Genomic DNA, 27,782 nt, shown 5'->3' on the forward strand with positions numbered 1-27,782 from the left:
GCGCGCGCACCGAGCACGCACACACACACATACACACACACACACACGCACGCACGCACGCACGACAACGCACGCACACACACACAAATATCACTATATAGTGCAATAATCGTGTATTTGACGTTATAGCTCAGTTCTCCTCGCCCACATTACTGCTTTACTTGGATATTAAGTGTAGACGCTTGGATCGCCCATGACACAGCCTCTGTAGAGCATCACCCTATGCTGTATACACTTTAGGAAGACAGAACCAAATACTTTTATTATAATTCAACATCATCATGTTACATAGTACTATGGCATATGTACATATCTAATACACAACATAGATTTACACGCGCAGGCCCAGGCCCATTTGCAGGTATGGATTTGCAATGTTAATAGTTTCTTTAATTCCCATCCTCGCTGTCGTAATCCTGATGCATGATGCATAAGAAGCTAGAATAAAGACAAACTAACCAGTCACAAGGTTCTTTTGTAGATCGTTACACTTGTATAACATGTAATACACCCATTCAGCAACAACCTGAAATTGGGTATGAATGAGAAGCATACTGTAGAGTAGGGACCAGCCGTGAGATATTCAGGGGGACAGGGACTTTGCTAATTGTTTAGCTTCAGCTGCAAAACCAGGTATTTTTTTTTTTTCAATAGCTGTTCCCCCACCCTCCACCCCACCCAACAAATTTCCCCAAGTTCTCCCAAGAATATCGAATGGTCGGCCTGAACATGAGTCGAAAATATATTGTAAATGGTTTACATAACTATACAAAATGATAAATGTAGCTCATTCTGAATTGACGAGTACCATCTGGGAGGTGACATGCATATGTATTTCATTGGACTGATTAGTGAATGACAGCTGAAGTTAATAGAATAAGCCATTGATGAGAAATGAATCACTCTGACAAAATATTCTCAAAGAAGAGACTTACGTCTCAATAAAGTTTAAAATGATCTCAGTTGCATGTTCAAACCTATTTACACTGTTACCAGAGACAAATTTTCAATTTAGATTTCCTTGATAAACTGTTTGCTGACCACCTCCCATGGCCCATGTCACCTTTCTGAAAAAAAAAAGTTTAGGAGAAGTTATAAGAAAGTTTTGCAATAGCGTCTAGAATGGACAATTGTTTGCTTGTTATTTGACACCGCATTCAGCAATATCGCAAATATATGACGGCGGTCTGTAAATAATTAGTTCTGGACATGGAAACTCATGGGAATAAAATCATGAGCACTGATCGATCATCTGCGCAATGTGGATATGAAAACATGCATCAACCAAGTCAGCGAACCTGAACACCCGATCCCGTTAGTCGTCTCTTACCACAAGCATGACCACTTCTAACCCGGATCCTCACGGGGGTAGAAGCTGATAACTGATTACGACGCATGGAAAGTACATTTAAAGCAATTGTCATGTTTGTCATAATTGATTTTCTAAACCTGTTCATAAAAATACAAAAAAATTGAAATTTTATAAGTTCTGTACTCTTGTATTCGTGAAACGTATTGACTTCCAAATATTCAGAAACTGCACGGTACAGAAGTCGACGAGCTGTGAGTTATTACACGTGTTCACAAAGACCTTCGCTCTCGGTATATTGTATTTTGTAAAATAATATAATGATATGTTGTACTTTAATCCTTGCCTTAATATTTTTGCTATCCAATCCAGCTGAAGTTCTCACAGCCTATCTCGGTCGGTTTCTCCGGGGTTGCACTTGTTCCTGTATGCCGTAGTCTTGGATAACTGATAACAGAACAAAAGTGTCTGCAGGAGGAACATAGGAGGAACATAGTGACTGGGCATACCTGGAATAACTGATAACAGAACAGGTGGCAGATCTGCTGGAGGAACATAGTGACTGGGCATACATGGAATAACTGATAACAAAACAACAGTGGCAGATATACTGGAGGAACACAGTGACTGGGCATACATGGAATAACTGATAACAGTGTCAGGTCTGCTGGAGGAACATAGTGACAGGGCATACATGGAATAACTGATAACAGAACAACAGTGGCAGGTCTGCTGGAGGAACACAGTGACTGGGCATACATGGAATAAATAATAAAGAACAGGCATATGGTCTGCTGGAGGAACACAGTGACTGGACATACGTGCAATAACTGATAACAGGGTCGGGTCTGCTGCCGGAACACAGTGACTGGGCATACATGGAATAACTGATAACAGAACAACAGTGCCAGGTCTGCTGGAGGAGCACAGTGACTGGACATACATTGAATAACTAAACAACAGTGTCAGGTCTGCTGCAGGAACAAAGTGACTAGGCATACATGGAATAACTGATAACAGTATCAGGTCCGCTGGAGGAACATAGTGACTGGGCATACATGGAATAACTGATACCAGAATAACAGTGTCAGGTCTGCTGGAGGAGCACTGTGACTGGACATACATGGAATCACTGACAACAGAACAACAGTGTCACGTCTGCTGCAGGAACACAGTGATTGGGCATACATGGAATATCTGATAACAGAACAACAGTGGCAGGTCTGCTGGAGGAACACAGTGAATGGACATACATGGAATAACTGATAATAGTGTCAGGTCTGCTGGAGGAACACAGTGAATGGACATACATGGAATAACTGATAATAGTGTCAGGTCTGCTGGAGGAACTTAGTGACAGGGCATACATGGAATAACTGATAACAGAACAACAGTGTCAGGTTTGCTGCAGGAACACAGTGACTGGGCATACATGGAATAACTGATAACAGAACAACAGTGTCAGGTCAGCTGGAGGAACATAGTGACTGCGCATACATGGATTAACTGATAACAGAACAACAGTGGCAGGTCTGCTGGAGGAACATAGTGACTTGGCATACATGGAATAACTGATAACAGAACAACAGTGGCAGGTCTGCTGGAGGAACATAGTGACTTGGCATACATGGAATAACTGATAACAGAACAGATGGCATATCTGCTGGAGGAGCATAGCGACTGGGCATACATGGAATACATTGTTTTAGACAAGGAAACACTTAAAATATACATTAAGTTTTAAAATTACATGCTGGTAAAGAATTTTAGCTTTTATTGTAGCTTATTAATTGTCAGTAAATATCATACAAATTGACATATGATATGGTTCATAAAATAATAAGGCGACAAAGAACAAAGCTCAGACTGGACAGTTTTTAAAAAATACCAGGGTTTGTTGGGTTCAATGGTTCATTCTCTCCATTTCCTTCTCGTCTTCTCTCTCGCCAACCCTGGAATCTCGCTATAATGGGGTCAGCATCGAGGAAGAACACGATGATGCCAACAATAAAGACACCGAATCCCAGAATCTGTGAGGCATGGAATGCTTGCCACTGCGCCATGATGTACACTGCCCAAGTCAGCATCTGTATGTTGATGTCCACCCCCATCCGGGTGACTGCATTCACGTGCTTGGTGATAGACAGCCCACAGTAGTAGTACAGCGGCCAGAAAAGCACGCTACCTGCCGGGAACATAAGGTATACACAGGGGTATACTAAAAGATATAACCAGTGAACAACACCGCATATAGAGCAAAGAAACCTTTGGCCCAGGCACATGAACATCCACTACCTGCATGCTCCCCGTACAGCATGTACCCAACCTCTCTTGTCGCTATCGAGTGTTTACACGGTAAGCCGACACGTAAAACTGACAAATTAAAACTTCATACAAAATATCAATAACTAATTCAATATCTTTTTTAAAATACGACGATATAAAAACAAGAATTAACATTATTAAAACGTTCCTTAATGGGGCCGTCACACCATGACGTTCTGGTCAGCGTTCTATGACGTTTGAGGAAACGTTGGTAGTCGCCCATGGTCCCTGGGATAGCGGCAGAAGAGCGTTTTGTGAACGCTAGTGAACGTCGGTGATCGCCGGGAATCGGCGGAGAACGCTGGTCCGGAAAAAAAGTTTTGAACATGCACAAAAGTTCTCACTGAGACCAGCGTTCTTCAACGTTTAATTTTAAACGCTGAAGATCGTTTGAGAACGTTCGTGGAACGTTTTACTAACGTTCGCCGAGCGTTGCACGCGTTCGGCTATCGTTAGTCAGTCGTTACTCTAGCGTTACTTGGTTGTTACTAATCGTTTGCTTTGCATTGAACGACTCACTGGCGACCTGTCAACGACCGCTGAACGGTCCCCCAGCGCACCGTACAAATAACACGCCAGCAAGACGCTATTCTGTCGTTTTTCACACGTTAGTCACACGCTCAACACGCTCGTCTAACGTTGACAAATCGTTCGTCGCGCGCCAGTGGCACGTTAGCACACGCTAATGGTTTTCAGGGGTATCTTACTTGGTCGCTGTTACACGCTTCTCGTGCGTTAGACACACGCTAGTCATGCGTTAGGCACACGTTAATCACACGCCAGATGTGTCATCCTCATTCTAGAACGCTCAAAAATTGAACGATTGAAATGTTCAGAGAACGTTGACCAGAACGTCATGGTGTGACGGCCCCTTAACAGATAATGTATTGACCCTTTTATACCTTGTGGTGGAGAAATCCACACAAAACATATGTCATGTCATGTGTACACCACCAGCTGCATAACATTCTATTCTTAGACGCACTCATTTGCAAACACTCCTCACATTCATATATAGAACTTAATAATACAGTTTGAGATAATATGCAAAAGGTCATAATTTGGTTTGGTCGACGGGGGTGTACATGTGGGTGGGTTATAAGCCATGAGTGTATTCTGGCTTCATGGACAGTTCACGCACCCAACAGAAAGAGTTGTGTCACCAAAGGAATGGGTCAAGTAGGGAATCCTGGTTATAATAAAGACGCTGGGCAAACGTCTAGAAAAAATAGCATGAAAAACACATTACCTAGAAAGGCTGCTATGATTGAGTGATCCATCTGCATCTGACAGAAGGCGTCATACGGATCCTCCAGGCGGTGTTTCGGCAAGGTATTAAATGCTCCCACGTCCACGAAGTAGAATGGGATGAGCAGGATAATCAAGAGGATAAACCCAAACATCCCTACAAATCACGGAGATGTTACAGAAGTTAAAATGTTGTCCATGTAATATGATCTTTAAGTTCAGAGAGTTCTACTTACTCCATGGCAACTGGTATATAAATCAACGGACATGGGAACATTTCGTACTGAATGTTGTTCAAGGAAAACAGGTAGATTTGGTGAATAATGCCTCATTTTACACTTAATGGCAAAGCTCAGAAATATGTCAAGAATCATCATAATATCAAGGCCTTTTTTTACCATTCTGACTACAAAAAGAGATGGAAAAGTGAGTGTGTGATGTGGGTTTAACGCCGCTTTTAACAGTATTACAGTTATATCGCGACGTGTCAGCTTAATGTTGGAGGAAAGCCCGAAGTGATGCAGGTCTCAGACGTTTACCACTTCGGTGAAACCAGCAAGCACGGGGATGGTGCTGACAAACCTAGAAACATAATCGGGGCGAACCGGGATTCGAACCAACAATCATAGGTTTCTGGCGTGCCCAAGGGACGCAACTCTGCACAGCGAATTGCGGCGCCTTAAGACAACTGGGCCACCCTTGGCCCAAGAGGTTGAAGAAAAATGGAACTAAAACAACGTAACGTACAGCAACAGTTATTTTCCCCATTGTTTTGTCATTTCTGTGTGTACTGCTATTACGTGATGTGCCCACTAACATATGCTATATAGTTTCTGTGGATTGTGCTATCTTGCACATTTTCAACCTTTGGCCTTCCTGTACCATTTCAGTTGGTATAGTGCCATGGTAGCATCGGTGAATGTGTAATTTGGGCCATTGCCAGAGCCATTCGTTTGACTTACATTGATTATTGTGAGGGTAAAGGTGAGGTTTAGAGGTAAAAATAAAAACTATGGATCATACAGTCTGGAAAACAGATTGAAAGGTTTCGATTTTAGGACATTGTTGTATCTCCATGTCAAAAAAAGACAACAAGTTCTTGTTTTAGCCCCATAATGCCGAGCGCCAAGCAGGGTTACAACAAGTATACTATTTTAACGTCTTTTAGTATGACGCGACCAGGGATCAAACCCCGGACTGTCCACTCTCCAGGCGGACGCTCTGCCACTAGACCACGCAGGCAGTCTTCAATGTTTGACAGTACTGGAGGTACACATGTGCAGGGTACAGCTACTCTCTGTACTGCTATGCTCTGCTACATAGTGCTTGTTTACTTCTTCCCACTTGAATGTTTCATATTGTACATACACTGCATACCTTCAAGTCCAATAGCCACAAGTGGATCTATATCGTGTTTCTTCACAAAGCGCTGTTCAAGGATCACTTGAATTGACGTCATCAGTTGCGCCATGACAATCAGCAGGTCCCCTGAAACAACCGCGACAGTGACGCCAGTCTTAGACGTATACCAGTTCAGTGAAACCCACGAGCACGAGCATGGTGCTGCCAAATCAAGCATCATAATCAAGGCGAATTTGGGATTCGAACTCACGATCATCGAATACTGGCGCGCACAGAGAATAGAGAATTCCGGCGCCTTGACCCCGTCACTAAGAAAATATCTCTAAAGGTACTTACAGGTTTTGAGGAAAATGAACATGACATTATTTAATATTTTATAAGCGCCGCATCGCCGTTACAGTTTAAGCACATAGAAGACAATTCACTTACCCGCAGCTATCCCGTACGGGTCATATGTGTGGTCCTTCCCCCACACATAATCCCTCAGGCCGATCACCGCCAGACCCACAGCACACATCGAGGCACCCACCCACTGCAGTTTACGTACTGTCTTTTCACGGCCAACAAAAGCCACGGTCAAGGTGCATGTTGCTAGCAAACCAACACCTGCAAAGAGATACAGTGTAAAGTGAAATAAATTGGATTCAAATTTAATTCAGTTGAGGTGATCGGTTTTTTTCTGACCGGACCACCATTGTTGGAAATCATTTTGTATCAAAAACCCTGAACCATAATAGTGATATCGTTTGGAATTCGTTCAATTCGAAACAGATTGGGACAGATCGGGCGGTTCACCGGAGTCGTTCGGGGTGGTGACATGATACTTCAAGGTCATACTCACTCACCCTGCAGCATTATGAAACTACTTGGGAACGTCTGACGCAAGCCAATAAACAGTAATCCTGTTCTTGCAAAGTCGCAGAGGGCACAAGGCAGAAATATGATCTTGTTGTATTCTTTTTTGTCCTTGGGTTTCATTTTCCTGGCTAGTCTGGGTCCTCTGCGGGGACCCGCTTCTCTGATCATCTGTTCCCTCTGTTCCCTCTGCCGCCTCTGCCTCAAACCTTCCTCTGTCTCTTCCACCTGTATGTCAGCCACGGGACCCCCTATAGCTTCACCGTCAGCTGCATGTTCTTTTCTAGGGCCATTATCCGCTGTGTAAAGAAGTTTTTCACACACATTATGTGGTTCCTTATAAAAAAAAAATAAGTGGATATCAAACTAGCATGCCATGAAGTAGTGAAACAGGTCTATACATTACATTTCTATTCAAATGAAATCTGTCAAACTTTTTTTAGCATAGCAATAATATATTCAAAGGCAAAGTTGTTGTGACGTGTATTTCCCTAACAAACCTGAACATAATATTTTGCATTCGAACCAAGGAAAATGATTACATAAAACTCGAAGAAACGTACCTAACCAAATGTCAGTGACTTTGTATGTTATAGTCACCCTAAGCAGTCCACAGAAAAACACAACTTGTGCTCGTTATTATGAGATTTCATCATCCAACGTCAGAGTGAAAATGGCAAATGGAAGCCACAGAAATACTTGAATTTATAGCGACCTCACAATATAACGTCCACAGAAAAAACATATGGCACTTCTGTTGATAACCACCAAGCATCCACTCCAGACCACTTCCCTGTAATGGCAACCCACCCGTTACAACCCCTTGCCAAGAACATGGATTCGAACCACGCATCTTTCGATACAGGTACCAGATAGCATATCCTATAGACCTTGTCACCCCTGGCAAAAATATGCCTATCTGCGAGGACAGTCAGGCGGTGTCTACGCATCCGCTAGTTTGTCTCCCATATCCTAGAGAGAAAAAATAAAAAGAAGTCCAACTCAAGTCTAAAATGATCTGACAAGTCTAGATTGCCTCAGCTCTATGAAAACACAAGAATTGTTTGTTTGTTTGTTGTTTAACGCCGCGCTAAGCAATATTACAGCTATATCACGACGGTCTGTAAATAATATAGTCTAGACCAGACAATACAGTGATTGACATCATGAGCATCGATCCACGCAATTGGGATCGATGACTTGCATCAACCAAGTCAGCGTGCCTGACCACCCGATCCCGTTAGTCGCCTATAACGGCAAGAATAATCGCCTTTTACGACAAGCATGTGATGCCGCAGACCTATTCTACCCCGAATATTCACGGGTCGAAAAAAACACAAGAAAAGCAAGTCTTGGTGCCACACTGGGGAGAGGAGGGATACCAAGGAGGGAGGGAGGTGGCAGGGAGCGGTCAGAAATAGGCCGTCTGAATAGCTCTGGCATGTAAACAGAAATGAAGGTTGACTTTGACAAGACTACAGACATTCCAACAAATTAGAGCTTTGCAGATCCAAGTCCCTGAAATTAAGGATTGTTCTGGGCTCCATTTGGATTTTTATATTTCTTATTGTAGATATATAATTTTAAGTAAATAACTTTATTTCTGGGACTAAATGTCAGTCTAGGCATCCATGCGAGCGTTTCCTGTTTCACCAATCCTATGGCAATGTCGACATGTGTAACGGTGAACGTTAGGTCAGAAAGGTGATCCCTTTAGAAGTGGCGGTGTTGATCCAGGGTGGAATAATGGCTAGAATGACTCAAATGATTATCATTCATTGGAATTCGAAAGCTGTGATATTCCAGGATGACATTTTGCTAACGGACGTTTCAACCTTTCTGCAACACAGCAACATGTCAGCACGATTACGCCCAGCAATAAGATGCGACGCCTTCCAAATCCTCCAATTACCTTGCAGGAAATATTGCCTATCCTTCCTGTGATATAGAATATCATTTCCCAAAGCTTTCTTCAACGTTTAGCAGCCTCAAGGGGGGGGGGGGGGAGTGTCAGGCCTGCACAAACCCCCAAGGTGGACACACTCGCGGCGAACTTGCCTCCACCCACGTGTGACATGACTTGTATATATACCACGGACTCTCTTCATAACGGAATGCTGCTCGTTACCGTCACATTGTTCTTTCCATGTGATACAAGATGAATTATTCCATTTGAAATCAATTTAATTCTCTTTTGAATAGGTTCATGAGTCATGGGCGCCAAACGTCATTTCATGCCCAGCTTTCAAGCCAGCTACGGATGGGAAGCATTCTCACACAATGTATCGTGGTGTATAACGTGAGTCAACCAGTCCAAAATGGCGCCATATGAGGTGTGGTTATGCTGACAGTGGATTAGCCTAAAACAACCGAGGCAATATGAAGATGGCAGCAGTCCAAGATTCGTACAACATATGCACATATTTGTACACTCAACAAACAAAGACTTGCAAGTCACAATTGTCAAAGCAAGCAAAATTTCAATCCCCAAACTGATTGAACCAGTAACAATCCATCTGAATATACTTCTCCAATAAATCTTATGTGTCCTATTTGTGTGGATATCCATAAAAGTTCATCCATAAAATGAATGACAGTATTGATGAGTATAGTATTATTCCCCTTGTGTACCTATAACAACTCAATAAGCAGTGGCCCGATTCTGTCCAAATGTTTGTTTATGGGGGTGCGTGCGTGTGTGCATGTGTGCGTGCGTGCTGATGAGCTGTTGGGTATCACATACCACAAACATTGTATGACTGTGGGTCCAGTGACCAAGTGCGGACAATTATATATTCCTTTATTTTATAAACATATGTTGCTATATTGCTCCACAGCCAACTGTCATACTTGACATGTGTCTGAGTTTTGTCGCTGGTCCCATTGTGGGGCAGCCACTTTGGATTCACGATGTTCAGTGCACCTCAACTTTGTCTTCCTCTGGACCTGGAGTTGAAATGATTCCAAACTTTCCAAGACTTGTTTCAATGTGTAATACATCAAACTGTATATTTCTGAAATCCTTTTTGCACTCACATATTAGACTTAACTGCTGTTATGTTGTTTTTATCGTAAAATTTATTTACTTACCTTGTAGGTTATTCGTGGAATACATTGGAAGAAATGTTTGGTTCTTGGGATTCTACTTCTGACTCACTTTGTAAATCGTTTGTTTAAAGGTTCTGCGTGGAAACATTGAAAGTCGGCATTGTGTCTCTCCACCCTCGATACTGGTAGAAGGAAGCGTTACTATAATATTGTGAAACATTCATTAACGGCCTCTACATCGATGCCATTCGTGACTAACTCGTGTTATTCCGGGACGAACCGAATAGCTGTTGCGGGTTACGGAAAGGAGCGAGTGGTGACGAATGTATCGACGCTAGAGTCATCAGTATTGTCTTGAATGTCTTCCACAGTAGCTTTGATTTCTTCCTGATTGTTCTCCTAGAGTGAACATGCTTCCCGAAACACAAAGTGGAATGCGGCAGTTATCTATTTTATGTTTTATTGTTTTGTTGTTAGTTTAAATACAGCCTTACAGTTCAAACAGGAATTGACATCATTCAAACTGGCAGTACTTTTCCAAAACCTGAAGTAACAGGATCCACATGGTAGTACATACTAATACCTTTCTTAACAAAGCAGCTAGAACGACCACATTTTCAGTCCATAACATCTAACAAAGTAAACGGGTGTTTTCCTGAACCGGAAGTTATAAATGCCTGAATGCCAAGTAAGCATAATAATTTTGGTTCAGTGCGTTTGTTATCTGTACACCCAGAAGATAGACAATCCAAATGGACCGCCATTATGTCAAACTGGCTAATGTAATACACAGAATAAAGTATTGCTTGGAGTGTCATTATCAATTAATATGAATGGGTATGACATGCCAGTGGGTCCTAGCGCATGGGCCTTTATTTACCTCCATGTTCCATTAGTCTTCAGTTTACTGTCAAGGCCTGACACAGACTTTACTTCGGTTTGACAAAAATAGCTACGTCATTTGTATAGCTTGGGGGGCTGAGTCCTATAATTACACTATGTCTCGTATCAAATTATTCAGAGTGTTATAATAAACAAATAAACGTTGTTTTGTCGATTTTATTTCTGATGAATGTATCACATAAGATACGCAAGCAAAAAAGGGACGTCGCAAACCCTGCAGGCTGCAGAGGTATCATAATTTAATGTCCCCATCCTCTCTAGCAAGGCGACTGAACTTTGGTTGCTGGCGATCTATAGCCTGATACGTCTATTGTGTTATTGTATTTATTTATGATTGTAATATTGTTTTCAGACAAGTTATGACACAAATCCGTATGTTACTAGTCATTTTACTGTCCTTTGTTGGTAGTTTTTTTGAAAATATAAATGCCTTCTTGTTCACAGTATGGCTGTAATATAGCCGATGTGATAACCTATTCACTAAGCGGTTTGAATCTGGCAAATTCAAGTTAAAAGTCCCAATTTGAGCTAACTTGGATTATATATGTCTAGTTTAAAATGAATCTTCAAGGACTTTTCCATAGAGATTATGCCAATTACGATCGCCCACGTTTGGACAATTTATTATCTAGCTGTATAGGTTTTATTTTTGCAAGCTTCAATGACAAAAAGCGGGGCAAGAGTCGAATCAGTTTGCAGAATGTTCATTAGATGAGGGATTGTCAGCATCTGAGTGTCCCTTTGAAGGGCAGTGATGGGAAGCCATCCCTTCCCCACTCATAAGGACAGTGCTACATTGCAGCAGATATCCATCATGCAAACACAGGAGATAAAGGGATGTCTTACTCTAATAGTTACAGCTATATAATCGATTTATAACCAGTAAATCAATTGAAGACATACAATTTGGAGGTCGGCATCACAAGATCGGTGCATGAGCCACCACCTTCTGGGCAGGTATGGCGTGGATATTTGTAAATTGATCCCTTGAACAGCAATGTTTTTGCAATACAAAATATGCCGAGCTTTATCTATCCTCAGTTAAGATCAAAATGGTGTGTTGGACTGAGGAACACTTATTCCAGCTCTGGCGCCCTGAACCATCATATTCCCTTCCACAACCACAACAATCAAATGCCCAATTTGGTCGCTTCTTTTCATCAGCATGGGGTGCTCGCGACACATTCTACCCCAGTTTCCCACAGTGTCATAGGAAATGACTTCTTTCTCCATCCTGGTTGCATGACATTTTCAAAAACATGATAGCAACAATTGTAAGATTTTAAGCATGAAAGACTATGAAAACCGACCAAGAGAATCTTACCAGTCCAGGGGCACCAATGAGTTTGTAGTTGACAATTTGCATGATATGTTTTTCAGTAATCTTAATGTTTGCCACGCTGTTCATGCATCTCATTAATGCGGCTAATATCTGCAGGTACTAAATACATGGGTCTCATGCCATTTCACTAATTATCTTAGCTAACAGTTGGCGTTAAAGTTTACGATAAAAGAATGGAGAAAAAGGTCCTGTTCCCTGAAAAGTCTGCCAACAAAACAGATCTGATGTAAAAACAACCAGCACTTTCTATGATCTTCTTACTAAAAGCCTATTGTTAAAGGTGGACAGGATCAATGAGTGCAGCAGTGTAGACGATAAAGATACAGATAGTGACTTACCCACATCGTTTGCAGCTTTGTCTTCTCTCCCACGCGCCCTGACTCTAACTGTAGCTCCGTCGTTGAGCTCCTCCTCTACTGACCTTTCATTCCCAGCTTGTGGGTTTTGTTTTCTATTCCCTTCCTGGTTATGTCTTGCTCTTGCCCGCATCAGGGCCGCAACTCTTCCAACTGGCTCCTCCTGCTCCTCATCTCCAGGAGGCTGTGGGCCGCGTACTTTACGTATGATCGAGTGGAGTCCTAGGCACGACAGTTGGCCCAGGAATAGGAATGTTTGCTGTAACATTAATACTAGTTGTATGGCGACAGGTCAAGCAGGTTCATGTTAGTGTATTTCACGGAAGTATACATTCTATCATTATTCATAATATATATATTTATATATATAGAGAGATATATATATATATATATATATATATATATATATATATATATATAGAGAGAGAGAGAGAGAGAGAGAGAGAGAGATACAGAGTGGGAATCTTACCATAAAGAATGAATGGTCGAAAGTGTGCATCCGTGAACCATGCCGTCCTGTAGTGTTGGCATGGGCAGCCCATCTGTCAAATCACATAAATATTGATGATTGAGGACACATGACAGAACACAGCGCTTCTGCTATTAAGCGCTATTGAGTCAAACTTTGTTGTCGCAAGGCCAGACACGCATTTCGATACCATTTGCTATTTGATATTCATTTGATACATGTATTTTGTACTCGTCTGACTTATGACATAAAAAACAAAAGACCTGCATTTGAGCTTTTTCAGGGCGTGGACCGGTACAGGGCAAGACAAAGACAGAACCCTATACCACTGCTGATTGTACATTTCTCCCACTTCTATAAATTACAGACTATTGTATCCTGACTTTCCGGAATAATTCCTGCCCATAGAATACACTCCAAACTGAACTTCTGAACATTCAATCATTGTCGATAAAGAATGAACCTTAGACATCATTTCTATTGTCATGTACAAGGAAATGAAATAGACACTGTCAAAACGGACATGTTACTACAGGAAAGGTTTCTCCGCAAATTATATCCTCATCTGATAATAGATTAACTCATGACAATGCGGCAACATGCCACTGACAATACATTACAACTAGGATCAAACCACAGCCTCCTGTAATTAGACATTGGCCGTGGTACAGAGTGCTATGTTGTACCTCCACTGGTGTGCCCGCCAGAGGAAAGCATGGCATTGCCCTTGTGCCAACGTCAACATACGTTGATGTTCAAGAAACACAGACGTAATAGAAAGAGTCGACTTTAAGTTCTGAACACTTATAGTTGGTCTCAGGTGAGGTGAGGTGCAATGGAATTTAACATCATTTTCAAGGTTATACACTTGTGTAGCAACGTGCATGCTCGTGTGTACGTGGGCGCTAGTCTGTACTAATGCCAACGCCTTGCTTGATCTATGATGTATAGCGAACTTGATAGAGAATCCTTAAACACATAAATAACAAAACGCATGATATTGCTGTATCAAAAACCTACTTACTATAACCCAAGATAATCCATGGTAACACGTGCAGTATGCGGTCTTGCGTTGTCTTGCTGGAAAATCTCTCTTTTGACGTCAATGGCGGGAATAAGGTGACGTTGAAGGATTTCATCACGGTAGCGTACAGCAGTTAAATTTCCCTGCACGTGCACCAGATCTGTCCTACCCTTCACGGATATGCCTGCCCACATCATGACACTTCCACCGCCGTATCGGTCGGCTTCATGAATACAGTGTCGAGTGTAGCGTTCATTTGTCCGTCTGTAGACAGGCATCCTACAATCATGGCGATACAGCATGAACCGCGACTCATCACTGAACCATATCCTTCTCCAGTGCACTAGGGTCCATGGTCGAACATTTCTACGTGCACGACGATGATGTTGCCGCAGAACGGGCGCTGTATATGGTCTCATTGTCCGTATCCCATGCTGTCTTAGACGATTTCTGATGGTTTGCGCTGAGACTCTACGAAGACCAGGAACATTGTTAGCTGTGTATGCTGCACTGACTGTCCGGTTGCGAAGATGCAACACCCGGATGAAGCGGTCCTGCGCCGCAGTTGTGACCCTGGGTCTTCCGCAAATTATATCCTCATCTGATTAATAGATTAACTCATGACAATGCGGCAACAAGCCACCGACAATACATTACAACTAGGATCAAACCACAGCCTCCTGTAATTAGACATTGGCCGTGGTACAGAGTGCTATGTTGTACCTCCACTGGTGTGCCCGCCAGAGGAAAGCATGGCATTGCCCTTGTGCCAACGTCAACATACGTTGATGTTCAAGAAACACAGACGTAATAGAAAGAGTCGACTTTAAGTTCTGAACACTTATAGTTGGTCTCAGGTGAGGTGAGGTGAGGTGTAATGGAATTTAACATCATTTTCAAGGTTATACACTTGTGTAGCAACGTGCATGCACGTGTGCGCTAGTCTGTACGTGGGCGCTAGTCTGTACTAATGCCAACGCCTTGCTTGATCTATGATGTATAGCGAACTTGATAGAGAATCCTTAAACACATAAATAACAAAACGCATGATATTGCTGTATCAAAAACCTACTTACTATACCCCAAGATAATCCATGGTAACACGTGCAGTATGCGGTCTTGCGTTGTCTTGCTGGAAAATCTCTCTTTTGACGTCAATGGCGGGAATAAGGTGACGTTGAAGGATTTCATCACGGTAGCGTACAGCAGTTAAATTTCCCTGCACGTGCACCAGATCTGTCCTACCCTTCACGGATATGCCTGCCCACATCATGACACTTCCACCGCCGTATCGGTCGGCTTCATGAATACAGTGTCGAGTGTAGCGTTCATTTGTCCGTCTGTAGACACGCATCCTACCATCATGGCGATACAGCATGAACCGCGACTCATCACTGAACCATATCCTTCTCCAGTGCACTAGGGTCCATGGTCGAACATTTCTACGTGCACGACGATGATGTTGCCGCAGAACGGGCGCTGTATATGGTCTCATTGTCCGTATCCCATGCTGTCTTAGACGATTTCTGATGCTTTGCGCTGAGACTCTACGAAGACCAGGAACATTGTTAGCTGTGTATGCTAAGGGTGAAACGATACACCGATATTCCGATGCATCGCGATACTTGACCCACGATACGATATACGATAGACGTGGACCCATTTATCGATACGCCACGATACGGAACGCAAATCTCAAGTACAGCGTTTCCTCGCTATTGAGCCTTTCAATAAACCGCTAACTTAGTTATAGCGCGCGGTAACGCATGGCTCCCAAAATCGTAGTTACATTTTTAATAAGCTCAGATTTTACACTGACAGATGTTTTTTTCCCATCTCAAAAAACATTATCAGCTGATCTCCGCAAGCACATAACACCGGAAATACCAGTCAGCAAATCCGAACTGAAGTACGCAATTCAATACCATTATTACACTATCTTATTATTAAAACGTGTTCATTGTATATAAGGACTTGTGTTTGTAATATGTTTTATTAATTTTATTCAAAATTTCATTTAAATATTGTTTTCATTAAGTTAGGTGAAATCGTGTGTGAGGAAATACCAGCAGCCACGGTCAGATTACCGGTTTTGATGCATTGAAACGAACTTCATTTGCTAGAGAATGGATACATATAATAAAAATGCTATACTTTGACTCCCTAAAATTCATACAATTTCTTCGACCATTGCATCAAAATTCTTTGAAGTTGTATCACTGGTGAAGTACATTAATTATTTTCTGGTGTTTGAACTTTGAATTGTTTTGAAGGAAAGTTAGGGAAAGTTCCACTTTGAAGCTTAACAACTTCAGTAGTCTTGTTATTATAAAATAATTTTGACTGTTCCAAAATCATGAAAAGCTCACTCTTGACATGCTTTAAGTCTTCTTTTTTTACCATTGCGTATCGAGATACGTATCGTATCGTGACCAGAATATCGAGATGCGTTTCGTATCGTGACCTTCCTGTATCGTTGCAGCCCTAGTGTATGCTGCACTGACTGTCCGGTTGCGAAGATGCAACACCCGGATGAAGCGGTCCTGCGCCGCAGTTGTGACCCTGGGTCTTCCACTTCTCGGTCGATCTCTTGTAGAGTTGTGGAGTCTGTAGCACTGCCACAGACGAGAAATGGTACTCTGCCTCACGTTAAAGTGCCTGGCTACTGATGTCTGACTTTCTCCAACTTCCAAACGTCCAATGGCTCTGTTTATACAGGCTTCATTCAGTCTTGGCATCATGAGAGTCGCGTATACAGAACATCGGACAGTGATTCGCAGCAGGACTGCCAAATTTTTAGACCCATCGGTATAAAGGTTAAATAGCCGTATTTGCACGTGCAGCATGCTTACAGCTTTTTCTCCATGTAATTTCTCCCAGTTTGGTTTCAAGATGCTGTATTTTGGCGACAAGTCAGCAAATGTTGTGTTCGGGTGCAATAAATTAGTGTATGGTCAATATTCAGTTAGTAATGACATTTATATTGAGTTCAAGCCTTCATCTTTAATAACAGTCAAGTTTGAAAAACAGATTTCAGCTATGCGTTTCTTTTTTTTTGGCCAGTATAGATTTTCCAGAAATTGATATTATTTATCTGTGGAGAGAATTGTAAAACAATCTTCAATAATGTCGGAATACTGGATGTAATCGCAAGCCCACGTGAATGTACAACGCTGTGGCTTGTATATGATATTGAACAAATACGATCTATTTTTTACAAATATGAAGATGTTCTCCAACAAAGATTACCACAAAAAATATCTCTATATGTCTTTACAGGAAAAGCGCAATTGTTTTTAAATCTTTACTATTTTCGGAGACAATATAATGTTATTACAATAGACCAATTGAGACAAGCAGAGGGTGTTTATCTGAAGATAGAAGTCTGTGTAGATAATGTTTTGTTTGTGTTTTTCTTGTTTAAAAACGCATGAAGCAATGTTCGAGCTATATGACGCGGTCTGTACATATCAATCCAGTGATTGATATCATGAGTAAAGATCCACGCCGTCGGGGTACGATGACAAACAATTAACCAAGCCACCTATCCTATGTAAAACCTTTTAACAATTAAGATCAACCAGTGTATAATCAGAATGGCAACCGTGTGTTAACGGATATTCAGAGACACCAACACATATTTTAAAGGCGCAATATCGTATTATGCATTTGACGATAGATATGATGATGTTGGTCAATCGTCACACCGTAGGTGCGGGTTCGATCCCCTAAATGGGCACTCTGTTCGTTTCTGATAGGGCTGAAATATTGCTAAAAGACGCGTACAATCATACTCACTCATTCAGTGAGGTTTAACTGCAGATGTCACACATATGGTCTCCTCAATACTTGCAAGGTGCATGTGCATGTGCCCCACCCCCCCCCCCCCCACCCCCCTGTATATTCATACGTGATAGTACTACATGTGCATATTACCCTGTACATAACATCGTGGAACTTAACTTCGGTATTTAGCGTGTAAGAATAAAGGTAATTAAAGGTTGTCTGACTAGTACCTTAATCTGTTCCATGACTAAGATATGTATGGAATCACACAAACCCGGACTCCGGCGAATCTGGATGTCAGTGCCATGCAGCCAAGATTTATGCTCTCGAATTCGTTAGAAGGCGGTAATTTGACATCCCATGAAGTCGGGCTCATCCGGCCAACCTTCAGTCTGGATTTATTGAAAATTACATTTGATTCAAGTAATGTACAAAAGACATTCTTAAAAAGTTTAGTGGTGCTAAAACAATGCACATAACTGAGGCAGTATCTATTGGAAATCCTCAAAACTCATAGCACATCTCCTTTAACTGTTATGTCACACAATGTCTCGTTTGTAACCCTTAAGAATGTATTAACCATATTGAACACTGTTGATCTGCACTATGTGCTAGTCCACCTTGGCTAAAATCAGAACTTACTAGAACAGTGAGGAATCGCTTTTCAATATTTTCTCGCAGTTCTCACAATGCCATTACGAGAACGCGTTACCTACCATAATTATTATTCCTTAACATTCCTCCCTACTGATATTTAGGACGAGTAATCATCTCCCTCTCACTCTCAAAAATCCCGATTTGTTCAGCAGTGAACGGCGAATCAAATAAAACGGTGATTTCAGTAAGAACGACACGTAAACACAGTTATTCGGTTACTTTGACCAAAGCGTCTAATTTAATGAGTATCAAGTATCATTATTTAGAAAATTGATTTTAGAATCAGGTTTATATTTTTGTTTATTCATATTATATGTATTTCAATAACTTAAGCGTAAGTAATCAGCTGACAGCTGTAAGAGATCAGTGTATTTGTGTTGTTTTAGGCACTTGTCAACAAGCTTTACTGAGTGTAGTGATATTTTAGTGTTGTTAAAGCCACTGTACACAAGATATACTTACTGTACTGATGTATTAATGTGTTGTAATGGACAGTAAACCATTTCTGTGGCAATGCACGTTCCAGGCTTCTTGTCATCTGTGGCAACCTCAACGCTGCTGCTTACCGCGACCAGGTACTGGCACCAGAACTTCTGCCTTTTATGGCATTCATGGACCCGTTGACAGCGGGAGTCAACGTCATGGACTGGCCCAATCCCATCGAACACGTCTGGGATGCTCTTGGCAGAAGTCTGCGCACTCTCCAGAACCAACCACAGAATTTGCAGCAACAATGGCGTCGTCTTCCCAATCATGTGTTCACAAGCATCACAAGTTGTCAACGCACATGGTGGCCATACACGCTACTGAACTTGTGTGCCATCAGATTCTCGTGCTTGGGACTTATGATTTAAACTGTTGATGTTATTACCGAAAACCGTAGGTACTTGGAACAAATTATGGTTACCGTGGTTAATTAAAATCCTTCTTTTGACATTAATGATTAAAAATTACCTTCTCTAGTACATTTGTCCGCCGTATATCATAAATGGGATTACTTTTACAAATGTGAAGTTTTTAAATTCACTCAGTATATATTGTGATAAAACGTATCTTGCATTGCAAAATGCATCAAATCACGTGAGCACCTTGATTAAAAACATGAAAAGATTTGGAAAATATCTGCCGACAACGAGTTGGCGGTGCACATGCTTTGCAAATCCTGCAATCGACCGAAATCTGCACGACAGTTAACGAATCGGATTTCGATTTCGGTGCGTGATTTTGATTGGACTATGCATAGACTCCTTGGTCCGGCCAAAATGTAACTCCATAATACCAGCCTAGTTCGGCAAGGGGGGAAACTGGACTTTTATAGTCAGTTAACTCTCTTGACTCGGGAAGATGCTATCAAACGGGTCCTCTGTCTTGCTGTAATCCCACCCCATACAAAAACGCTGCCGCCCCCGAACCGATCTTCTTCCATGACACAATGATTGACGTAACGTTCACTTCGACGTCGGTACACTCGAATCCGTCCATCGCTGTGGCTGAGGTGAAAACGAGACTCGTCAGTGAATAGAACTTGTACCCACTGCATGGCCGCCAAGCGTAGACGCTGTCTGCACCACGTGCTTGGCGGGGGTTTCCTGTCAAAATTGGACATCTGGCAGGTCTTCTGGTGACAATCCCTGCACATCTGTGGCGACGACGTACGGTTTGTGACGATATTCGTCAAAGGCAAGGGATGCTTCTTGCAGTCACTGTTGCTGGCTGGAATCGATTTCGTAGGTGTGTTGTTCGAATCCAGTTGTCTTGTCGATTATTGGTTACTCGTGGCTTCTCTGACTGCATTCGTCTGTTGCCAACGTTGCCATAAAAATCAAAAGGTGTTTCTGTGGATGTTAAATTGTCTTGCAACATCACGTTGACTCGATCCTGCTTCAAGCAAACCAATGGTTCGCTGACGCTCATTTTCGGAGAGGCGGTCGGGTAGCCTTGTGGTTAAAGCGTTTGCTCGTCACGCCGAAGACCCAGGTTCGATTCCCGACATGGGTACAACGTGTGAAGCCCATTTCTGGTGTCCCCCGCCGTGATATTGCTGGAATATTGCTAAAAGCGGCGTAAAACCATACTCACTCACTCACTCATTTTCGGACAGGCGGGGCATTTCGTAATGTTGAATAATTGCGTAATTTTGTTGTTTTTCTGAGTGGTTGTTGTCAGCACGATGCTAAACAATGCATATGGAATCTCGTTAACGAACATGTTTTTATACCCATTCTTGGGTAGTGAATTGCATGGGGCTTGCATAAAAGCCAACTTTTGCATGTAGCAGTTGCGTTTTTGTCACTTGATTCCATACATGTACCACAATATTGAAAACCAAACTTTACTTGTTTGAAAAATACGCTAAAATATTGGTGTCACAGGTGTGAGTGAGTGAGTATGGTTTTACGCCGCTTTAAGCAATATTCCAGCAATATCACGGCGTGAGACACCAGAAATGGGCTTCACACATTGAACCCATGTCGGGAATCGAACCCGGGTTTTCGGCGTGACGAGCGAACGCTTTAACCACTAGGCTACCCGACCGCCCCTGGTGTCACCGGAACTTTTGTTGTTGAGAATATATATATATATATATATATATATATATATATATATATATATATATATATATATATATATATATATACATATACATACATATATATATATATATATATATATATATATATATATATATATATATATAGTAATAATTAAATAAGTGGAGTAAGATTGAACACAGTTTTAATAGGCTAGCGCTTTCAACTCGTACCACGTACGAGTCTCATCAGGCCATAACTGCATATATATATTCTCAACAACAAAAGTACATTATATATATATATATATATATATATATATATATATATATATATATATATATATATATATATATAAAGTGCGGTGCTATATTAAAGTTGTGATAGGCATACAGTAAGCAGGCTGTACTTACAGTAGTGTTATGCTAGAGTTGTTATGGACACAAAGTAAACAAACTGTACTTACTGTTGCGAGGCAGTGGTGAGGAATCCTGACACGACACATCCAACCCCGAGGACCACTGAGCTGGTTGCCACTGTTCCCCAGTCCGGCATGATGCTTTAGAGACTTATCTCGTCTGTTACACGACACACCAATTTACTTCCTGCTTCAGAAAGATTCCCAGTCGCACGATTGCCGTCTCATATAACCGCCATCAACCTGTGTGTAGCTTGATGTCTTGTACGTTACAAGGAGGGTCAGTATTCGCCATGTGCCGCTAATGTGCCTTTGAAACTTGTCTGAATATTTTCAAAATGTCCAATGTCAGTAATGATACAGCACCTAATGGTTTCAATACTCACGCGTAGACTCCGCTGTCCCTCACAGCAGTGTAGTGACCGTATCCAGTATGGGTAAACCCGGGGAAATGTAATAGGTCACCTTTTATTGTGCGCTGAATTTGCCTTCCTTGTTTGGGTCTGGGGCTCAGCAGCGGGTAACTTCCGTGTGCAGTGGGACGTCGCAGCCGGCATACATTGCAGTACGAATTTAACACCACGAAGTGCCATCGTTAAAAAAGCCTGAAGTAAGATTCAGTAGACCAACCGTGGTGTATGAAATATGTTTGAATGAACCGGCATAGTATTACACTGATCGGCTGTGTAGTAAATAATTATTGCTAAGCGATGCTATTCCACTTGTAGCCATCGGACTTGGATTTGGCAGCAATGCCTGAGCTTAGTCATCATTTGTTATACACCATAAGTATTTTTACTGTTTCTTGATATGTACATTATTAGTAATATTGTGAAAAAAATACACATTTCGAGGCTATACACACGAACAGAGACCATATCGGTATATGGTCTCTGACACGAATGAAGAGTTTATACCCGAGGTACGATACAAGGAAACCGTTTATTAACGCTGGTTTCCTTGTATCGGACTGAGGACGCGAAATATCTGCATGTGTTCATAGTAACAAACTTAACCTTCACTTTCAATATTGAACATCTCAGCTCACAACGATCGATCGACATTCATTATTGACCATTTAAAGGGCAAGTACACTCAACATAGCAACTTTGGAGAATTTAATATTTTAGGGCATACTCAATCACAAATGCTTGACCAAAATTATATTTGAAAAACGGAAATAGCGTAAAATAGACAATAAAAACGACAGGCGTCCCCCCAAACGAAAAAGCTATCACTGATGGTATTCCCCCATTCTTGACCAACTCGTCCCATTTCTGAACAAGCCGATGTAGAGCCTCTCGAAGGCTTTCCCATATTGCCGTATGAGCACGAAAACTATTTCAAACAAGAACGATAACTCTTATTCTACCTGGTACTTTTACAGTAAAATTACTGAAGGCGCACAGCAGCACTCGCCTATTCCCGTTGTAAAAGCATTGAACCTCTCTGATATAAATATATACATAATAAATTTACTAAGCAATTCAACTCATTAGTTTTCAGCCCAACAACAAATTTATCTATAAGATTCAAAGTTAGACGAAGAATTATTCAACCCCCGTGGGTACTCCCATGTTGCCTATAAGCTTGTCGTAAGATGCGACACAAGGGATGGGGTGGTCAGACAGGATCAGTTGGTTTCGTCCCATCGTACCCCGATGGCGTGGATCATTGGTTACAATGTCAGTTACTGGTTTGCCTGGTCAAGTCTCGATGATGTACGAGCAGCCGTCCTTGTGTTTCGTGTGGCGCAAAGTAACAAACAAACAAACTTGAGTATCCAAAGGTCGTTAGATGTTCAGAGAAAAAACATTACAACCTTAACTAAATTAAAGACAGTATACAAACTGAGTGCAAACAATGTGCTTGATATGAAAACATACAGCTTTGTAACAGTTTTAATTTCACGGAATAAATTGTTTGGGAATAATAGAGTCCTTACATGCTTAATAATGCAATTTATGTGTACGTCGCCCTTTTAAGTAATTTAATACCCATGACTCTTATTACATTAAGTTTGCATTAACAATTTATGTAAGTATTTGATGCTGACATCGATACGATAGCTTCCTTTTACATATGTTAGAACGAGAGTTTTCTTTTAGGGTATCTTATATATATTTGGATGTATGATTTGTGGTAAACCAACCATCAAATACTTGTATCAATACTTATTGTGGCATCGAATTTTATGGGATTTGGATCTGTGTTACTGGGATCTGGCAAAACACAGAGGTGTGTGTGTGTAGGCGTAACTCAGATAACCAGACACTCACCCAAAATAGAATCATAGGAATCAAATCCGTTTTAAATATTATTTACTTACTTATCATTGTAAAGTCCTAGTTATGGGAAAACGGCGTGTCCCATACATCATAACATGTCAGCGCTAGCTGCTGAGACTATGATATACATTAAATTTATACCCCAGAGTAATGTCTGACAACGTCATAACCTATAGATATTATTTAAAAATAAAATGTATTATGGGTACACACCTCGAAAATCATCTAAGCTGACATACATGTTGTGTAGTTTTGACATGATCCACGAATATCGTCAAATTAAAACAACATTAATGACCTGACCAAACACAGCCATCTCTATGGTTACATGTCTACTTTACAAATTCTAATATTTCAATAGTACATATATCTTATTAATCGAAAGTATGAAATTTACTTATATATTTTCTTGTCTTTATTGAAGAATAATCTATCGTGGTCTGTTACAAACACATTTGTATATTTTTCAAATGGACTAAAATGTCCGCAACAAAATATCATATATTAGTATATAAAATGTATATATTTAACAGGTACTCGAATAATTTGTTTTGAAATCGGTGATTAGATTAGTCACTTTGATACGTTGTTAATCCCGTGGTATACTATCAAAATGGACATTACACATATCATTATTGTAGTTTGGGAAGGCTTTGACTAGTTATGGCTCAAAATGAACGAATGTCGCAGTCAAGGGAGTCGTTTCCCGAATGTAAACAAACGCACGTGTACATTTGAATCAATCAACCACCATGGCCTCACAAGTAACAACATCAATTAATATAACACAATTCTGGTCAGTTATACACATTTGTTCAACAAAAGTGTATGGCCAAAATTAATTTAAATACTCGGGATTATATTGCTCAAACTACCCATATCCTAAGTCAAAATTGTTATGGATGAGCAACTTCTTTATTCTTCCCCGCCCCTAAGGCAGGTAAGTATACGGGAAACGTTAATTTTGTGGCATGTCGACATGTTGGTTTATTTGAAATTTCAAGCCACGCATTTACGGAAACAACACATACAAATCATGTGCGTGGAATGTTGATGCTTTTCTTTTCCAGCAATAAGATATACTTCAAAATCGTCTTTATGTAGTTAATTGATGCATTTCGTTTCTGGTCATTAGCTGACATTATTAAACCATTCATGTGTAATCCGAAGTCCTTTTTTCCTCAATGACTAATTTTGTGATATTCACGGTGTATACAAAAGAAGAACTGTGCTCCGGAGATCGTAAATAACAGCATAATAAAAATTATGTTCTGAATATGCTTATTCATGAAAACGACGACATCTCAATTTAAATGTAATATGGCTGAATTCAACATTCTACATACCACACTTTTGATTGTTTGGATGCTCATGTTCACTGGAAATATTTGGAATAGTTATATTCCGTATTTTGAATGAACCCAGTCCTCCTTGTTTTGTTAATCAGTGCACCGCACATGGCCACATGTGAAACGTTTGGTAGCAAAGTCAAAGCAAAATCGGAGTAGTGTGTCGGCGAATTTGCATCAAGGCTGTAGTATTTTTCAACCGTTTAATGGAATTCAATGTAAAGCTGTAGCTCTGGTCACTCATATATGTTGTGTCCCATGGCTCAAATCTATTTGCGTCTGTACGGTGTTCCACTGACCTCGATAATCTGTTGGATGAAGGCACAGCTCTCTACAGTCACATAGTTAACACCGAAGGGTATGAGGGGTATTTAGGTCATAATCAGCTCCCAGCAGCTACTGCCTCAAGCGATATTGTCTACATAACAGATCAGTTTTATGGCTCCGTCACAGGTGCTCCAAAAATTGAAGCAGGGAAAACAAATTTCATAGAATCATTTCAACAAGCAATATTGATATCTCCGTCACTTTTGGTAACTTTTAATGATGTCTCCATTGCAATTTTTACGGATTTTGATTCGTATGCATTATTTGTCTCTCATCAGCGGAATGGTTTGGGTCAGATTGATCCGAATGGACAAGCGGTTTTACTTCTGTTTAGTAGTATGGATGAATTGTTATGTTACATCTTAACAGGCGACTATGCTTGTCGTAAGAGGCGACAAACGGGATCGGATGGTCAGGCTTTCGTTAATGCATGGCATTGATCCCAATTGCGTGGAACGATGCTCATGATATAAGGCACTGGATTGTCTGGTCCAGACTCGATTATTTACAGAACGCCGTCACATAGTTGGGATATTGCTGAGTGCGGCGTTTACCGACAAACAAATCAATCATCATTGAACTCAAACCAGTCATTGTTACAAGTAAACCACATTCCACAACAGTTACTGACACTGGATAAAAAACAGTACATAGAAAAAAACCAAGTAACTCAACTCATCATGATCACAATTACTATTTTTTGAAAGAAAGAAATACAAAAAAGAAACTGACCAAAAAACGTAAAACAAGAGACGAGGAATCTCCGTTATTGATTAGTCCTGGTATTGAAATGTTCTCCAACTACGTGATAATATTTTGATAATATTTGTGCATCTGTGGTTGTGACAAAAAGACCTTATCTAGTATGACTTTTTTGCCATATGGAGCCCTTAGTATTTTCATTTACATTATTATAACCAAATGCCAAGTGTAAAAAGAATGTGATCTGTTATTTGAGTATGTGCATCTGCCAATGTTGTTGGCAGTTTTGATACTATTTCCACGTTTACATTTGTGCCAGAAATTGCTTCTATTTCCTTCGATCTACTTTTTAAATAAAGACCCTGGTAAGAATAGGTCTTCAGCAACCTATGCTTGCCGTAAGAGGCGATTTGGTCGATGCATATTATCATATTCCAATTGCGTAGTTCGATGCTCTTGGTGTCAAACACAGGATGATCTGGTCCAGACTGGATTATTTACAGACCGCCGTCATATGGCTGGAATACTGCTGAGTGCGGCGTTAAACAAGAAACTATTTTTAAATAGACCTACCCTATGCAAATGTATCAACTGTATTGCCCAATACTCAAAATAAATAATATTTTTTTCCACAACAGCGTTGTGTTATTTGTGGTTAATATAATTATGGTCCATCATGCCTTTCAGTAACTGGCTGGATAAACGGCTATTATTTTAATGTGTCTGGTTATGGTGGAATGTGAAGCGCGGACGTTGTAGAAGTAATTCCGCGCTGAGAATTTGGATCCCGATCCGAATCTGAAAAGTTGCTGTTATAGTGGAGATTTAGACAGTGAATTTGTTTGGGATGGTCTAAAGATTTGCTTTTAAGTTTGTTGCTTTAAGGAAAGTGGCTATTTGTAGATAAGTGGCTGGGGGGTTGTTTGGTTTAAATAGTATTGTGATATTGTTTTTTGTAGTTGGGTGGGAGGGAGTTGTATAGTGTTTGTTGTTGTTTATACTTGGTACAGATGTTGAAACATGAATATGTGATTTATGTCTTCTGTGGTGTTACATTGAGTGCAGTTTGGGTTTGCATATCTGTTTTGTTTATGAAGTGTTTCGTTTAAGTTGCTTTGGTTGCTATGTATTCTGTTTATGATTTTATCTGCTAGAATGGAGTTTGTATAGTTTTTGCATTTTGTAATTGGGGCGGTGAACAGTGTTTTTATCCATTGTGATTTGCATTTTTGTATATTATTTTGGAAACTTTTTTGTTTTATAGTGTGTTTAATGTTTTTGTTTCAGCTTTGATTGTATGGAATTGTATTGTGGGTGACTGTTCATTTGTTGCTGCTTTTGCTGTTTGATCTGTGATTTCATTTGGTTTTAACATATTTTTATTTCAAAAGAAATCTGGATCGGTAAACAAGCAAAACTTGCTTATGTAAATACCTCTCCAGGTAATAACTTTACAGCAGCTGGTTATATATCAGATTATATG

General features: G+C 40.7%; 1 protein-coding gene across 1 annotated transcript; it reads right to left on the minus strand.

Moving 5' to 3' along the window:
• Nucleotides 1-283: 283 nt before the first annotated feature.
• Nucleotides 284-22,126, minus strand: LOC139470949 (solute carrier family 35 member F6-like). Its single transcript, XM_071253273.1, has 10 exons — nucleotides 21,682-22,126; nucleotides 13,218-13,290; nucleotides 12,731-13,007; nucleotides 7,090-7,398; nucleotides 6,674-6,850; nucleotides 6,260-6,370; nucleotides 4,884-5,039; nucleotides 3,198-3,494; nucleotides 1,656-1,756; nucleotides 284-1,067 (listed from the first exon to the last, which is right to left on the minus strand). The coding sequence occupies exons 1-9, from the start codon at nucleotides 21,768-21,770 to the stop codon at nucleotides 1,698-1,700; spliced, it is 1,548 nt and encodes a 515-aa protein (XP_071109374.1). The 5' UTR covers nucleotides 21,771-22,126; the 3' UTR covers nucleotides 284-1,067; nucleotides 1,656-1,697.
• Between the last annotated feature and the right edge of the window lie 5,656 nt (nucleotides 22,127-27,782).

Source organism: Haliotis cracherodii, unplaced genomic scaffold (assembly GCF_022045235.1).
Source record: "Haliotis cracherodii isolate W230 unplaced genomic scaffold, xgHalCrac1.p SCAF_21, whole genome shotgun sequence".
Classification (NCBI taxonomy): Eukaryota; Metazoa; Mollusca; class Gastropoda; order Lepetellida; family Haliotidae; genus Haliotis; species Haliotis cracherodii.